Raw genomic sequence first — 15,487 nt, 5'->3', positions numbered from 1 at the left:
TACAAGCAGTTAGGAAGTGATAGCTGGAGTGGCTCTTGGCATGTTAATCAGGCTTTCTTTTGCCGTGGGCTATTTAGAGGATTCACCAACACGCCACGCTGAGCTCCCTCACTGCTCCATTCAAGGACAAATGCATCTCAAACGGATATTTATTATCTTTGCTCTTGGCCAATATCCATACTTATTATAGCAAACATACACTCACGGCAGCCACTGAATAAAATATAAATGTAAAATGAGACCAGATATATTTAAAAATGTTTTCTCTGTTTAAAGTGTGCCCTTCAAATGTTTTCTTTAAAGCATACTGAGTAAGAAAATTATATATATATATATTTATTTTTTTTTCACAAAATGTGTAATGCAAATAAATAGCATTGGTAAAAATGTGTCACTGTCTGTAGTATATTGAACACAACTAAAAAAAAAAAAGACCAAAGTGAAGCTCAAAAAGCAGCTTGTATGCTGAATGAAACCTAAAGACTAATGATTATTCATACTAGCTATACAAAAACCTTTAAAAAAATAAAATAAATACTTGCATAAATGTCATGCTACCTGTATGGAATTTTTATTCCCATCATCTAAATTTTAAACTTTTTTTAAGAAAAAGTACAAATACACCGACACACTAACAGTGTCAACACTACTTGAAACACTACATCATGCATCATATAATAACACCATATATAGACTAAAAGATCATGCACTAGCACTGTTCTAGCTCATTATTAACCCTGGCTGTAGTGCATTCTAGTTTAACAATATACTTACTGCATATTCACTGACCAAACTCTAAATATATTTATACCCAGTAAAAGTTCAGACATTGTCTGCTTTGTTGCTGTCGTGCCAGAGGAAGATTTCTTTTGCCCAGACATTTCGGGAAAAATTATATAATTGAACAAAATTCTGTCAATGGTGTACAACTATTAATTTTGCAATCGAGATTGTTAGTCTATAATGAAACATATTTTGCTGTTCACAGATTTTCTGTCTCACACCATGAGAGCTTTGCATTTTTAAGATGTATTTAGAATAATGAGATATGATAATCATCACTATCATAAAGTTTTTTTTTCCCCAGTGCTGTTTGTGAAACTCTTGTAATATGTGTCCAAATAAGGATCATTTGAAGTTCTCTCACTCCCCCTACAGGACACACTGTCTAATTCAGCGAAGAGAGCTGTATTCTTGTGTTACAGAAGATTCGAGGTGAAGGTTCTGATGCAGAGATGTTCTGTTTTTGAGCAACAATATAGTGATGACATATTTATGTAATATAATACTTTTATAATTCATTCTGAACTGCACTTTTAATGCTGCAGTATGTTAGAGTAGAGATGTCCCACTTTTATTTTAAAATATTGATAAGATCGTTTGCTTTAATGTGAACATGTTGATCAGAAACCAAAACTAGAAATGCAAACATGACTCAGATATGATGCCACAGATGAGTGGAAGACAATTACACAATGTCCTATTAAAGCAGGAGTATGTAGTTTCTGCTCTACAAGTGTCAGCAGAACTTGGTCGCTTCCGCCAACTCCAACATCACAAACACAGCTCTTACGGCTCTGTTACAGTGAAAGCATGTCTCAACAGGTAAAAGTAGGCTACTTTCAATAAAAGCTCCAACATATTAGAAATACGTTTAACTTTAGCTTACCTGCCGCGAAGAAACTCCACAAGTTCATCGCATCGATCAGAGACGCAAACATTACATCAAATTCCTCCATCTTGTAAATGCATTGCCAGTGTTTACCCTTGTTTTACCTCGATGTATGTCCCTGTGTATTTTGGCAAGTCTTCTATTTCGTCTTGCACTTCAGTAACGAAATCTGAAGTTGTTTTTTCCACACCAGCTAAACATCCTCTGGCTCAGCTGCTGCAGAAGCCACGCCCCCAGACTCTCGCTATTGGCTGCTCAGAGGTATGCAAATACATAAGTTGACAGGCAGGTAGGACATCCAATCATTGCACTCGAATGGAATGCAATGATTGGATAAACATTTTGTGGTTTGAGACTTCCATTTTTTGTCAGTCAGTAGACCTTATGTAGCTCCGCCCCTTTTTAGCGCTGCACTCTTTGGGCCCTTTTTGAACGATCTAAGCGCATGGTCTGAAGCGCATGGCACAGGTGCGCTTAGGGCCTGTCCGAATCCACATTTGCTAGTTTAACGATGAAAAAAAAAAATGCCGGCGCGCCAGGCGCATGGTCCAAAAGGGTTGTACCCATTCTCTTAATGAGTCATGGGTGTGTTTTGGGCGTAACATGCAATAAACCAATCAGAGTCTCATCTCCCATTCATTTTAAAGCCAGTTGCATTGCACCATGACGGATTCACTATTTACATGGCGGAATTTGCAAGAGCAAAGACTGAACGCTTCTCCAGAGAGGAAACGGATCTGCTCGTGCATGAGGTTAAAGCGTACACAATAATCTTTTTCATTGTAATTCTTTCATTTTTAATATTTGGCATGTTTGTGTGCTGCTGCGCGTCCCTGCGTGTGTAATAAGCAGAGTGTACTCCGCTTGTGCACTCACCTATAGGTGCATATTACTAATGTACCCTTTAATTAAATTAAAAAAAATACTGCACCCATTGACTTTAGACCAGGTTTTAGTTGGTCAATGGCGCAATTGTTTTCAGTTGCCTCAAAATAGCAATGCGCCAACAATGCGCCTGAACACACCTCGTTTTCAGACCAGCACGCCCATGGGCGAACAGATGGCCGCAAGTGCATTTGCTATTTAAACAACGTGGCGCTGGACATGAAAATGATAACTGCATCAGGCTGAAACTAACAAAAAACACTTGCACCGGGTGTATAGGCGCTTTCGCACCGAAGGAACCTTTTCATAGTTCCTAGAACTATTGGCGGAAGTTCCTGGTTTTTGGCATGTTCACACCGCAGGAACTAGGATTGTATTTAGTTCTAGGAACTCCGTTTGGGGGAATTAAATTAGTTCTATAGGAAACAGTTCTATAGGAACTACCAGTGATGTAGTGTGCGCTGATTGGCCAAATGCGTCCGAAACACCGGCTACCTGGCATTTTTAAAAAGCGATGTAAAAAATATTTACTCCACGAATATGGAAAACCGCGATAACGGCATTTACCTGTTGTCTGCAGCATTATGTTCTTTTCTCAGCCTCGATGAAAACACTGCAAGTTGTCATAAGAGATTTAGTCAGATTTCCGTGCTCTTTTAATTGAGTAAATTGTGCATTTACATTCCGTCTCCGTTATCACAAAACCCGTGACACACAACAAAACAGCTACGATCACGGCGTTCTCCATTCACCGGTTGTTGATGTTTATAAATACCGCGAATAAAGACATTGCTGTCAGCCGCTTCAGTGTTCCTGCTGCCGGTGCGAATGCAACCAGGAAAACGGCCCGAGGGAGAAATTGGTTCTCTAGGAACGACCATGCTGGCTAGTTCCTAGAACTACGCGGTGCGAAAGCGCCTTATGATAGGGCTCTTTGTCTTCTGTCTTCCGTTTGTATTTCCATGTCGTGAAGGTAAGGTCGTACAAATTTATGAATGAAGCTACTTGGAAGACAAAATTCTAAAGATGGCTGCACACTTGTTTCTCTGACACATAAGGTCTATAACAAAAGATGTTTATTAAAAACATTACAAACCCAAGCTTTAATGACAACTTTAACAGATGAGAATACAGTTAATTCAAAAGGTTTTCTAGGGAGGCTGTGATTGGTGTGCGAATTCAAGCACAGTAGGTTATTTCTAAAAAGGTATTTAAAACTATGGCATTTAATACGTTTATCTATGTAAATGTATGGCTAGAATAATCAGTAAAATAAACATGCCTGAAGTTCTGGTTATAGTGACTATCGCTGTGTAAGGCACTGGTTAGCGTAGCCGCACATCTATGGCCCTGTGGCACGATGGCTGCTGCCCAATAAAGCTGCCGGCTTCCCCTGGGCTGCTAGTTCAAGTCTCCGGTTGCTGGTTGCGTTCACACTATTTATTTAGTGTGACACATCTCCAATTAAAGTGTGCAGAGAGCTGCATCTCCCCTCTCTCCTCCCCTCAAACCCTCTATCATAAAGAGAGAAAGTCAAAGAAGAGAGAAAGATGGAGAATATTCTGCCATCCAGCGATGATTGCAGTCATTTCCCACTGTGTCAGCTCACAGTCTTGCCCTGAGAGGTGCTCTGAATTATAATTGTGAGACGAACGGAAGCAGTGTTTTTCTGTGTGACAGCACAGTTAGTGAACACAGATACCATGACCTTATAAAATGGCCACTTTAATCGATCAAGTTTATTTTGGTTGCTGACTTATTTCTGCCTAATCACAATGCCGACTTCATTAAATATACTATATATAGCAATATAACTCTTTGCAGTGTCTCCCTTATTCACAAACCTGATTTTAATAATAAGCCCTTTTGTACAGAACTTCATGAACTGAACTGGTGTCATATAAGGGAGAAATACAAAATGTGCAGTGTTTTTCCTGGACCGGAGCCAAGGACCACAGCTCTAACATTTGTCATTTTGATCCTGTTTTCTCCCAAACACCCTGATGTTCCAGGATCCGACAGCCATAGGCATGCTCTTAGTTACAAGAAAACAGAAAGGATTTAAATGAGTATTTGAATTGCCTGATTAAGGGCCACCCATTAGCTCAATGATGGTATCCAGTGGAGTGCCAGTGGTTCCCAATAGCAAAGCTTTTCCCTCAACACTTGTTTGGAAGAGAGCTATGAGGTGACTTCCAACAGAATTGTGCCCTACTCCCTTCGAATGACAGAGCCCTTGAAGTTAGTTCTCTGAAGGGTGCAGGGCATTACTGTAAGTTTTTGGAGTGCCCTTGGCAAAGGGACTTATTGACCAAATGTTACTTTGACATCTCTGCGTGCACTCAGCATCCAACACATCAGCCTGACTTTTATTTAAAGAGGGAATGGTTGGAAAAAGACCACCAAATGACCGAATGACTTGCCTGTGGAACATCCTATAGAGTTGTAGCTAAAGCTTTCGGTGTGCCAATGACAACTGCACACAGGGCATGCTACTCAATCTGTAATGTGCTAATAAAACATCTTTCAGTCATCACCTGAAGGCCCATACAGAAGCTGAAGTGGAGGAGACTGGTGAAGGTTTTGAGAGTTTGAGCAGGCATGCTGCTTTTAGGAGGCCAGTTGGAGCCATCAATGGCTGCCACATTGGAATAAAAGATCCAGCTTTAGGTGAGGGCTACTAAAACCGGAAACTTCACCCAATCATTCTTCAGGCAGTACGTGACCACAATGCAAAGTTTTTGGACAGTTTTGCTGGTTTCCTGGGGTCCGTGCATTACGCCAGGGTCTTAAAAAACAGTCATGTTTATGTCTCATGGTCATACCCTCCACCTGGCCTTTTCATCCTTGTTTAAAAGAGCCAATCTGCCACAATACACTTTTTAAAGAACCACTACGAGGAATTGCTGATGCACGCTTTAACCAGCACTATGCTAAGGCCTGATCTATAATGGAAAGAGCCTTTGGAATGCTGAAGAACCATTGGTGGGCAATATTTCTGCATTCTTTGATGGTTTACCACACATTTGCCATTGACGAGCAGCAGTAATGTTAGTACCGGACTTTTAAAAAATATATATTCAACTGTCTAAAAACAAAACCGGGTTCAAAGCCAGTCTAAATGTTAACCATGGTCCATTTATGTACAAAATAAAGGGTATAAACCATGAAATTGCATCTTGGTAAGATATAGTCAACATTTGAACGGCTATATATATATATATATATATATACAGTGGGTACGGAAAGTAAATGGCTGCAATATATCAGAGTGAAAAATTTAAGGGGGTCTGAATACTTTCCGTACCCACTGTATATATAAATATATATATATATACATACATACATACATACATATACATACACATTTGTATCTTAAGGTACATTACCTTATTTGACTTAAGCCTGGAATACACTACACGATTTTTGCCTTGATTTTCCGCCGATTTACAGTCTGGAGATATTGACGCTAGTTGCCTAAAGTCAGAGCCAGTCTGCAGATTTGAGTTGACAGATTTCATAAAAAATCACGTAGTGTATGATGGTCAGACTCCGATTTTTTTAGCTTCAGACTTTGGGTGCATCTTAATCAGCTCCCTAGCTTGTGAATCAGTATATCGTGTACACAAATGGTCACTGGTAAGTACCCTGGCTCACTGCACATTGTGCCCTGACTACTGATCAAGGGAGCTGTTTGAGATGCACCCTTTGATTCCATCGAGTCGGAGGATATCAACCATGTTTGAGATTTCCAGCCGATTTTAGAACACACACATTGTTTTCATTTGTCACGTGTCTCCTAGCAACAAGGCGCTCCTTTCTGAGTTTGTGGTGATCGCACCAAACTTTAAAGTCTGGTAGTGTATGATCCGCAGTTGTTTAGTGTATGATGGCCAGTTTTCCGTTGTCACTATTTACAAAGTCGGTAAGTGTACAATGACAATACAATGTGACAAATCGTACCAGTGTACTTTAAGGTCAAAATGCATACCCGCTACGCAAAATGCGTACAGGTTGGCAGGTCTGCATTAATGTACTACAACATAAAGGAAACAGCACTGAGGTTCACTTCATTTGAACCAGATACTGAAGCAGTCACATTGTTTTCAGGCGAACGAAGCTTCGGACGTCATAGATCATGTGCTTTTGGCAAAACGAATCAAGCTCCGATACAGTGCTTCAATATGAAATGTATTGTTTTTTTTATACAAGCTTTGGAGCTTCTGTGTTGAACATAACATCACTAGCCTTTGGTCGCACCGCGGTGATGCAATCGCCCTTCGAATGCAGTCTTCGAAGGATGCAGCCTTTGAATTGGGACGCAGCTTTTGAGTCAAAAAAGTGAGTCTGACAAAGGCCTCTTCAACTAGAAATCTGCAAGTTCAAGGCTAAATTCACCTACCTTGGGCAAAGTAGTGGAAAATGGACAGGTTTGTCCAACTGAAGCAAAAATGTAGCCCATTTGTGTATTTGCAATTCCTACCAATTGCAGGGAGTTATGCAGATTCCTGGGAATGGCTGGACAAACTATTGTGGGTTTTGTCCAAGTGTTGCACCTTTGACTGCGCTTTAGTATCAAAGTACCTTTTGACTGAACCATTATTTCTCAACAGGCATGTGATGGAGCCAAGGTCTTGTTGGGATACAGGATGGGGTAGAGCAGGGCTGCCCAATCTTGTTCCTGGAGATCTACCTACCTACCCGATTAGTTGGTTCAGTTGTGTTTGATCAGGGTTTGGAGCTGAACTTTGCAGGAAGGTAAATCTCCAGGAGCAGGATTGGGCACTCCTGCACTCCTGGGCTACAGCATCCCCAGTCCCCCTACAAGATATTTGTTTCATTGATACCAGGTTTGAAGACCATGATTGAAATACAACCCACTACAGTACCAGATCGGTTTAATCAAATTTCAGCAAGGCATACATGTCATTTTAAAATGGAACGTCCCACCTTCAAAAACGAAAGAAAATTCAATACAGTCAATAAGCACACGGGACGACACTTTGAGCTACTGTTCAACACGTGGACTCAATCTGAGCTCTATTTGATAAAGCATAAAATACATTTATACATCTTAGCATTGTTTTGAACCTGAAAACCATTTTGCACCTCTCCACTAGCCTTCATTCGCACCTCAGCGTTATTGCTTCTCTGACATTTGCGGGAGAGGAGAAAATGTAAAAAAACAACAACAACGCACAATGAATTTTATTAGAAAAACAAAACACGTTCCACCGCTGTGTGTGTTTCTGTATTTTCACTGATTTCGTAAGTTGCTGTAAATAAGGCAGCCGTTTCACTTAAGGCATTGCTCCTGTGAAATTGCTTCTCTGTTAAACTCGAAAATGCACATATGAGTTGACAGGAAATTCTTAATGCGTACGCTTTCCTTTTTTTGTCAAATGAGTTTTATAGACGTTTCACAATTATATCACCTGTGCTGAGAATCGAGCCAATCGTTGATCGGTTTGTTCAAATGCTTGTGGCCGAATGAAGAGTTCAGTCTACATTAGCAGGGAAGATTCATCTCTTCATAGGTGATGTATAGAGATTTAGAGAGCGCAGTAGCCCTTCATCAGATCACACACAGCTCCAAACTGGAAATGCTAGGGTGGGAAGTCAAATGCTCGTCATCTACTGCTGGTAGTTGCTATACTGCCCCTGTGAAGAAAGATACAAAGTCACTGTAAGCCTATGCTACAACACAACTAGTACAACTGACATTGTGTTAACTGAAGGATAAAAAAAGTCGTGTCACACTCAAAAACATTAGTTTCCATTACTGTTAACTGTAAAGTGACATTTAATCGTCTCATTTAATGATTCCAAGACAGTGAGAAACAAATGTTTGAAAAGGAGCTGATGAGTACAGTCACAATGATTCAACCAGGGTTTCTGCAGGTTTTATGAAGGTACGTTTTTTTAAGGCCTCTTTAAGACAAGGTAAAGAAAATTTAAGGAATAAACTGAATGGAATGTCAATATGGTCTCTAAATGTAAATGTCTTCAAAGTTTGACAGCAATGTTTCAAAGTTTGAAAATGTAACTTTGTAACTCATTGTAACAGTAGCTCATTTGACCCCAAAAAAAAAAAAAAAAAAAAAAAAACTTTCCAGAGCAAATTATCTAAAGATTCTTCAATTAACATTTTCTTGTGAAGCAAAATGGCAAGATAAAAAAAGTATTTTATGAGGAAATAATCAAAATAAAGTGAGTTTATGAATAAAGCAAGAACAAATATCTCCCAATGGCCTCGAACTATCATTTTAATTCAAAGGGAAGACAAATGTTCATAATTCGGATGCTTGGTCTTAAGCATTAACTCACTTTTGCTCAATTTCTCAGACAACAAGAACTCATATGCTAAATCTCAAGTAAATGTATATCGATTTAAGGATGTTTATATATTTGGATTGGAAAACAAAACAAAAATGCAGTTTTTATATCTAGAGGCCATATTGACATTCCATTCAGTCTATTACTTACATTTTCTTTACTTGGTCTTAAAAAATACTAAGGATGCAGGGCATGCAACATTTAATGCTATGACTTTTTATATTAAAGACTTTCTTCTGTGATTTAATACCTCCTTAGGCTTTAATTTATGGTTCTGCTCAAAACTGCTCAACAGAGACACATGAAGAAAAAGTTCCAAAATTGGTGATATTTAGACCAGCAGTTAACAGAAATGCCATTCTCATTTAAACAATCTATTAACACAGATTTCGACAGGTATCTTAGCAGTGCTCTGTAGTGACTGGAGGGTTTCTCACCTGGTCAAAAGCATAGGGGCGCTGTGGCTGTCCTTGTGGGGGTCCGGGCTGTGGCGGTCTGTAGGCTGAATACTGCTGCCCCTGACTCTGGGGGTAGTTTGGGTACTGACTTGGAGTGCCCTGAGACGGACCTGTTGGTATAAAAGGAAGAGTGTTTACTAATGGGTTTACTGGATTACTAACTAAATTCGTACTAGGGATTAGGGCTGCGACGATAAATCGATGCAGAATCGAATTGTGGATCGATTCTGAGATCTTCCGAATGCATCGCGATTCTCTCTGGAATCGATTCTGAGCTTAGATTTTAACAGCAGATGGCGCTCTCCTCTAGTTTTTATCCGCACTCAAATGCTCATGAAGAAGAGTGCTAAAGAGCGCTTGTGCATTCGGCTGAGTCTGTAATTTCACCTCGGCTCAGAATGCTTTTATGACGTGAGATTAATGTAAACCCAGCCCACTGTGAACACCCTTGTAATTCGCTTCAACCTTTTCGAATTTTATTAATGATTATTTTAGGTTCAAGTGTGTGTAAGGACTTGAAAACGAGCAGAGTACGGCTGTTTCTAAAGCATGCAGCGCCATCTGCTGTTCAAGACTAAGCTCAGAATCGACTCGAGAAAGAATTGTGCCATGTCAGAAATGTGTACATCATTAGACTTAAAGTTAAACATCTTCTGGACCATTATGAACCTTTCTAACTAGTGAGGACAGATGTCTTCACAAATCCGCTGTCATGGTATTTCACTATAGTGGCCATCACATATATAGTCAAACCTGTACACACACAGACATAGAGATAGAATTCATTTTTTTGGCTACATTCACACAGAAGCAGAACTTGATAGTAAATGCAGCCGTCAATGATTGATTTCCGAATCGGCCAGTATAATTCATACCATAGGCCTGCTGCTGTCCGGGGTATCCCTGCTGTCCCGTGTACTGCTGCTGCGGTGGGTAAGCCTGCTGCTGCTGCGCTGGACCCTGCTGATATGCCTCTTGCTGCTGACCATACTGTGCGCTTCCTACAGGAAGAGGAACAAGCAATTCATGAAACATCAGCAAAGCTACCTGCTAAGTAAAATGAGCCGTGTGTTTGCAGGAATTCCATCATGCACAACTAGGTCTGGGCGATAACTGATATCATATAGAGAAAAATTGATTAAAGTGCCCCTATTATGGATTTTTGAAAATTACCTTTCATGTAGTGTGTAACACAGCTCTAAGTGAATAAAAACATCCTGCAAGGTTTTAAATCTGAAAGTGCACCGTGTATAAAGTTAGTCTCTCAAAAAAAAAAAAAAAAAGAGACGACTCTGAATCATTGAAACGAGTCGTTTTTAAAACGAATCCCAAGCCGTTTTATTTTGACATCAACATGAAAGATTAGCATATTGCCCGCCCACTTGTTGCACGCACAGACATGGAAAAACTTGACCATCAGTTGATTTTCGCGTTGGTCTGAACGAAAATGCAAATTCATTCTTTGCCACTAGGTGCCACTTTTGGAGCAGTAAAAATAGCCGTTTCCCCGATAAAGCTGTAAACAAAGCAGGGCTCCAGACTTCGACCAAAAATTTCTGCCGGTGCGAGTAAATTTTGTGCGCGGTCGCACTGGCGCGACCATTGCTTTGTTCAACTCTCGTTGCCATTTCTGTCGCATATGAGAAATATCAAACGGCAAACGAAACGAAAGCGTAATAAAATCCTGCTACTAATTTGAGCTGCGCATCGTGGACCGTTTATCAGCTCGGACCACGACGCAAACAAACTGGTCTGAGCTCAGAACATCTTTACTCGGGAACCAAAGTTGATTTCGCAACACTGTTACTGCACAGCGCTGCGAGATCCAGTGAAAAGCATTTGAATTAGCCGCAGAATGTATAAAGATTGCTGCAAGATTGTAAAATTGTTTATTTTATTTATTAATTTCATTAGACACCATTTTGTATGATAAATCGTAAAACAGAATCCGGAAAAAAATAGAAAGGAAAACATACAATTTAAGGTAAAAATTCTATATTTTATATATAATCGTATAATTTTACGGGGCCTTAAATTAAAAGGCAGCTACTCTGTAGAGTTTACTTGTGAACCAACTTGAAGGTTAGACCGGAGTGGCCTATTCGGCAGAGGGTGCAGATCATATTGTCCCAAAATGGACATAACATTACCCACCAACCACAGGAATGATTTGGTTAAGATTATTTGTGCTATACTGAAGCAGTACAAATTAGGGCTGGGACGATAAATCAGTTCGTGGATTGATTCTGCAATTTTCCGAATGCATCGTGATTCTCTCTGGAAGCGAATCTGAGCTTAGTTTTTAACAGCAGATGGCGCTCTAGGCTAGATTTTAACCGCACACTCAAATGCTCACGAAGAAGAGCGCCTGTGCGTTCAGCTGAGTAATGAAAGTGGTTAAATGTACTTACACTTCGGCTTTTATGCTTTTTATGATGCGAGATTAATGTATTCGCTTCAACCTTTTCGAACTTTATGAATTATTATTTTAGGTTCAAGTGGTATGTGTAGGGAACTTGAAGCAAGCGGAGTACAGCTGTTTTTAAAGCACACAGTGCCATCCGCTGTTCAAAACTAAGCTCAGAATCGATTTGCGACGAATCCAGAAAATCACAGAATCAATCCACAAATCAATTTATCGTCCCACCCCTAGTACAAATCATTTTGTAAGAGAATGCATCTTACCCTCTGGCGCCCCCTGTCCTCCATGGCTGTATTGCTCCGTGTAGTATTCCTCTTGACCAGGATATTGCTGAGGAGGTCCTGAAAACACACCAAACAGACATTAAATAACCAAAAACTCAGTGACTCAATATTTTATCAAGATATTTCAGCATACCTTGATGTGGTGGCCTGTAGGGAGGCATGGGCCTTTGTCCCAACACGTGATTGCCTTGACCCATTATGCCCATGGGGTTCTGCTGCCCCTGGAAATGCTGCCCACTGCCAGCAGAAGGGGCCATGTTGTACTGTTGGGAAGGAGCCTGCTGGTGCATCATAGGCCCTAGAAAACACAAGCACTCATTACAAACCAGTTTTTTGATTATGTGGTTGATATTAGGGCTGGGTTTTGACACAAATTTCACGATTCGATTCGATTCTCATTCACAAGTTTGTGATTCGATTCGATTCAATACCGATTATTTTGGATATATATCAGGTACACATGCCAAATTTTCTCAAGGAAAAAAAAATATCTTAACTAATGCCGTAAAATACATGAGAGAAAATACATTACTATAATATTGAAGGTTAAAACTGACTGATTTATTAGGCTACACAACTAAATTACACTTAATGACGTTTTTAATAATAAAAAGTTACAATTAGGCCTATATAATATTTCTACTTCAATTCGTTTTTTTTTTTTTAAATATAAACATTTGGCTGTCATAAAAAATATAAATTAAACATTGAAGAACAGTGAAAATTATAATGAATATATTATATGGTGCATACATTTAGAAAAATGCCCCTCTCTACAGTTTATTTTTCGAGCTGATTAATGAGTTTATGGTCACCGAATATGTTTTTCTGAGGTAAATGTGACGTTACGTGACATACAAGCTGTTATATTGACGTTTTTGCGTGACTGAAACACTGATTGAGCGATTACATGAGACAGATACGGATTGTAAAGTTGTACTATTTCTTTTATACTTACCTTCGGATGTTTAGTCATGTTTATTTTGTGCTGAAACTGGTATTAATGTGGAGGAGATGATCAGTTCTACCGCGTCTGTTGAACTGAGGCGCTACAGCGATCTGTCACTCCACATTAAACAGCGCCAAAACGGCATTTATTGTTTGAATACTGCAATACAATGGACAGACTCTGAAATCTGAGACTTTGTTTCATATTAAAAGTACCAAAGCACAATGCTTATTGCGATTTATTGGATGGGAGGTGCGCTTCAATGTTCCGTCCATTAACTGAAAACAGGCTAGACTAATCGATTCTTGGGATTTAAGAATCGATATCGTTTCATAAAAATGAGAATCGATTAAAATCGAGATATCGATATTTTTTACCCAGCCCTAGTTGGTATTATTGTTAAAACATGGTTTTGAGATGAGTACCCTGATTGGGCTGTATGTTTATGTTGGGCCGAGGGCCGTAGTTGCCCATGGGCTGCCCCTGGCTCATGTTCATCTGCCCCTGTGACTGTATTGCCTGCGAGGAGGGCACTGTGTGGTTATACGCCCCTATGGTGCCATGGCTGCTGGGTGGCATGTTCATGGAGCCGCTGGGTATGCTGGGTGTCTGGTTGGGCCCGGGGCCCTGCATGGACATGTGGGTTGGACCTGCAGAAGCAGATGGAGATTAAAATGTCATGAATTGGGCTGTCACGATAACTACTGTTTGTTGTGCGATATATTGCACCAACATTTATATTTATATTATTGTCATTTTAGGACCATTTTATGCCACTTATTATAGAATGACAGTATGATAATATAATAGCATAATAATGCAAGTACACTATTTCAAAAAACAAAGAACCTTTTATTCTTAGGAATATTTAGACATTGGATTTGGAATGTGAGAAAATATATCCTAAATAAATAAAACGCGCTTATATTTTCACTGCCGGGAAAAGGCATCTGTATTGACCTCTGCAGCTCCAGCTGCGGTTGTTGTTCCCAGGTTAAAAAACTGGATGGGATGGATATGTTTTAGGTTAGTTTTGTTGCCTCTGTTTTTATACAAAGTCGGCATACTTGCTCGTTCACATTAATTTGCTTTCCTCTCTCATTGCGACTTTGACACCAAGTCCATTGGGACTTGTTCTTCTTAACTGGCTGTAGATGTCACAAAACACTTTATAATGCAATGGGTTCATGCCTTCTCTTCACCTGCCGCTGTGTGTGTCTGTGTCTGTGTGTGTGTGTGTGTGTGTGTCTGTGTGTGTGTGTGTGTAGCCTGAGCCCCGCCTCCGCCACAGAAAGCAGATGAGATTCATTTTTATGTAAAAAATCAATATAATCATTATTTTTAATTAAAAATATTAGATGCAATATATCGCGGCACCAAAAACGATCATGCTCATTTCCAGTCGATATATTGACTATCGCGACAGGCCTAGTCATGAAGCCCTAAAACACATTTTTTGAGATGTTAACATGTGTACAGGTTGCACATCAGTAAAAACAACAATAGCACTCATTATGTCTATTATTGAGGGAAAAGTGATTCTTTTTTCATTTTATGGAGCCATTTTGTTCTTCTGGTTCAAAAAGCTAAGTTGAACCAACGTCATGAGGTATAGGCGTTAATTTGGGGTGATGATTGGCTGCCGTGGCTGGAGAGTATGCGTCTACGTCATCAGTTTTCTGAGCTTTTCTCAGTATTATTCATGAGAATGAACTCTTATGGTCCAACCACTGCGCTGTATTATGCACGAGGTTATCTTACAGCAGAGAATTCAAATCCCATGAAAGATTTTCCGAGCCGTCAGTTCACCTCTGTAAAAACAAGACCGTAACAATATTTGATATGTGACCCTGGACAACAAAACCAGTCACAAGGGTCAATACAATGTATTGTTGGCTATTGCTACAAATATACCCCAGCGACTTAAGACTGCTTTTATGGTTCAGGGTCACATATATAACAACACGTAGAGCGCGCATGAGAGAGTGGTTTCTGCGCTCAATGCTGCGATGAGTAACAGCACAACACTTGCTGCTAGTGGTTAAACGGATCGTAGTTGATCCGTTATTCGTACAGAACAAGCCCCACGGTTCGTTTATCAATTGTACGTCTTAATCCTCTAAGCGCCAAAGTCGCAAAATTGCGACAAGACGTCATACTTAATAAAATAGGCTGTAGATCCTAATATGGTGTAATATCTCATTTGTATTCCCTACCACTGGATGGCAGACATGTAGTACTTCAGATTAGACCAAAATTACGTCACGTTCCTATTCAAAGTGTTCGAGCAAATAGCAGAGCAAGTGAGCTATCGCGTCATTGATGCGGAAGCAGTTCAGTTCAGAGCGTCTGAGTAAATTGTGAGATTTGTGAGAGAAAATCGCCAAATGGCTAATAAAAAGTTGTACCGTGAGGATGTGTTGCAAATGTTATTCGCCGATTCTGACTCTGAAGGGGAATATTTGCCTTTTGGAAATGACG

The 15,487-nt window shown here is 39.9% G+C and overlaps 1 protein-coding gene and 1 pseudogene across 1 annotated transcript in view; both read right to left on the bottom strand.

The window, feature by feature from the left end:
• LOC107671553 (zinc finger protein 521-like) overlaps positions 1–1,844 on the bottom strand; it is a 103,182-nt pseudogene extending 101,338 nt beyond the window's left edge.
• A 5,594-nt stretch (positions 1,845–7,438) lies between these two features.
• Positions 7,439–15,487, bottom strand: part of LOC107671559 (protein SSXT-like) — an 18,301-nt gene continuing 10,252 nt past the window's right edge. Inside the window, exons 5-10 of the mRNA XM_016464475.1 lie at positions 13,432–13,656; positions 12,191–12,355; positions 12,037–12,114; positions 10,227–10,352; positions 9,331–9,461; positions 7,439–8,218 (exon numbers count right to left, since the gene is read on the bottom strand). Coding sequence (XP_016319961.1) covers positions 8,192–8,218; positions 9,331–9,461; positions 10,227–10,352; positions 12,037–12,114; positions 12,191–12,355; positions 13,432–13,656 — 752 coding nt within the window. The 3' untranslated portion in view covers positions 7,439–8,191. The remainder of the gene's footprint in view (positions 8,219–9,330; positions 9,462–10,226; positions 10,353–12,036; positions 12,115–12,190; positions 12,356–13,431; positions 13,657–15,487) is intronic.

Source organism: Sinocyclocheilus anshuiensis, unplaced genomic scaffold (assembly GCF_001515605.1).
Source record: "Sinocyclocheilus anshuiensis isolate Anshui unplaced genomic scaffold, SAMN03320099.WGS_v1.1 scaffold3077, whole genome shotgun sequence".
Lineage (NCBI taxonomy): Eukaryota > Metazoa > Chordata > Actinopteri > Cypriniformes > Cyprinidae > Sinocyclocheilus > Sinocyclocheilus anshuiensis.
This window is presented reverse-complemented; position numbering and strand designations above follow the sequence as displayed.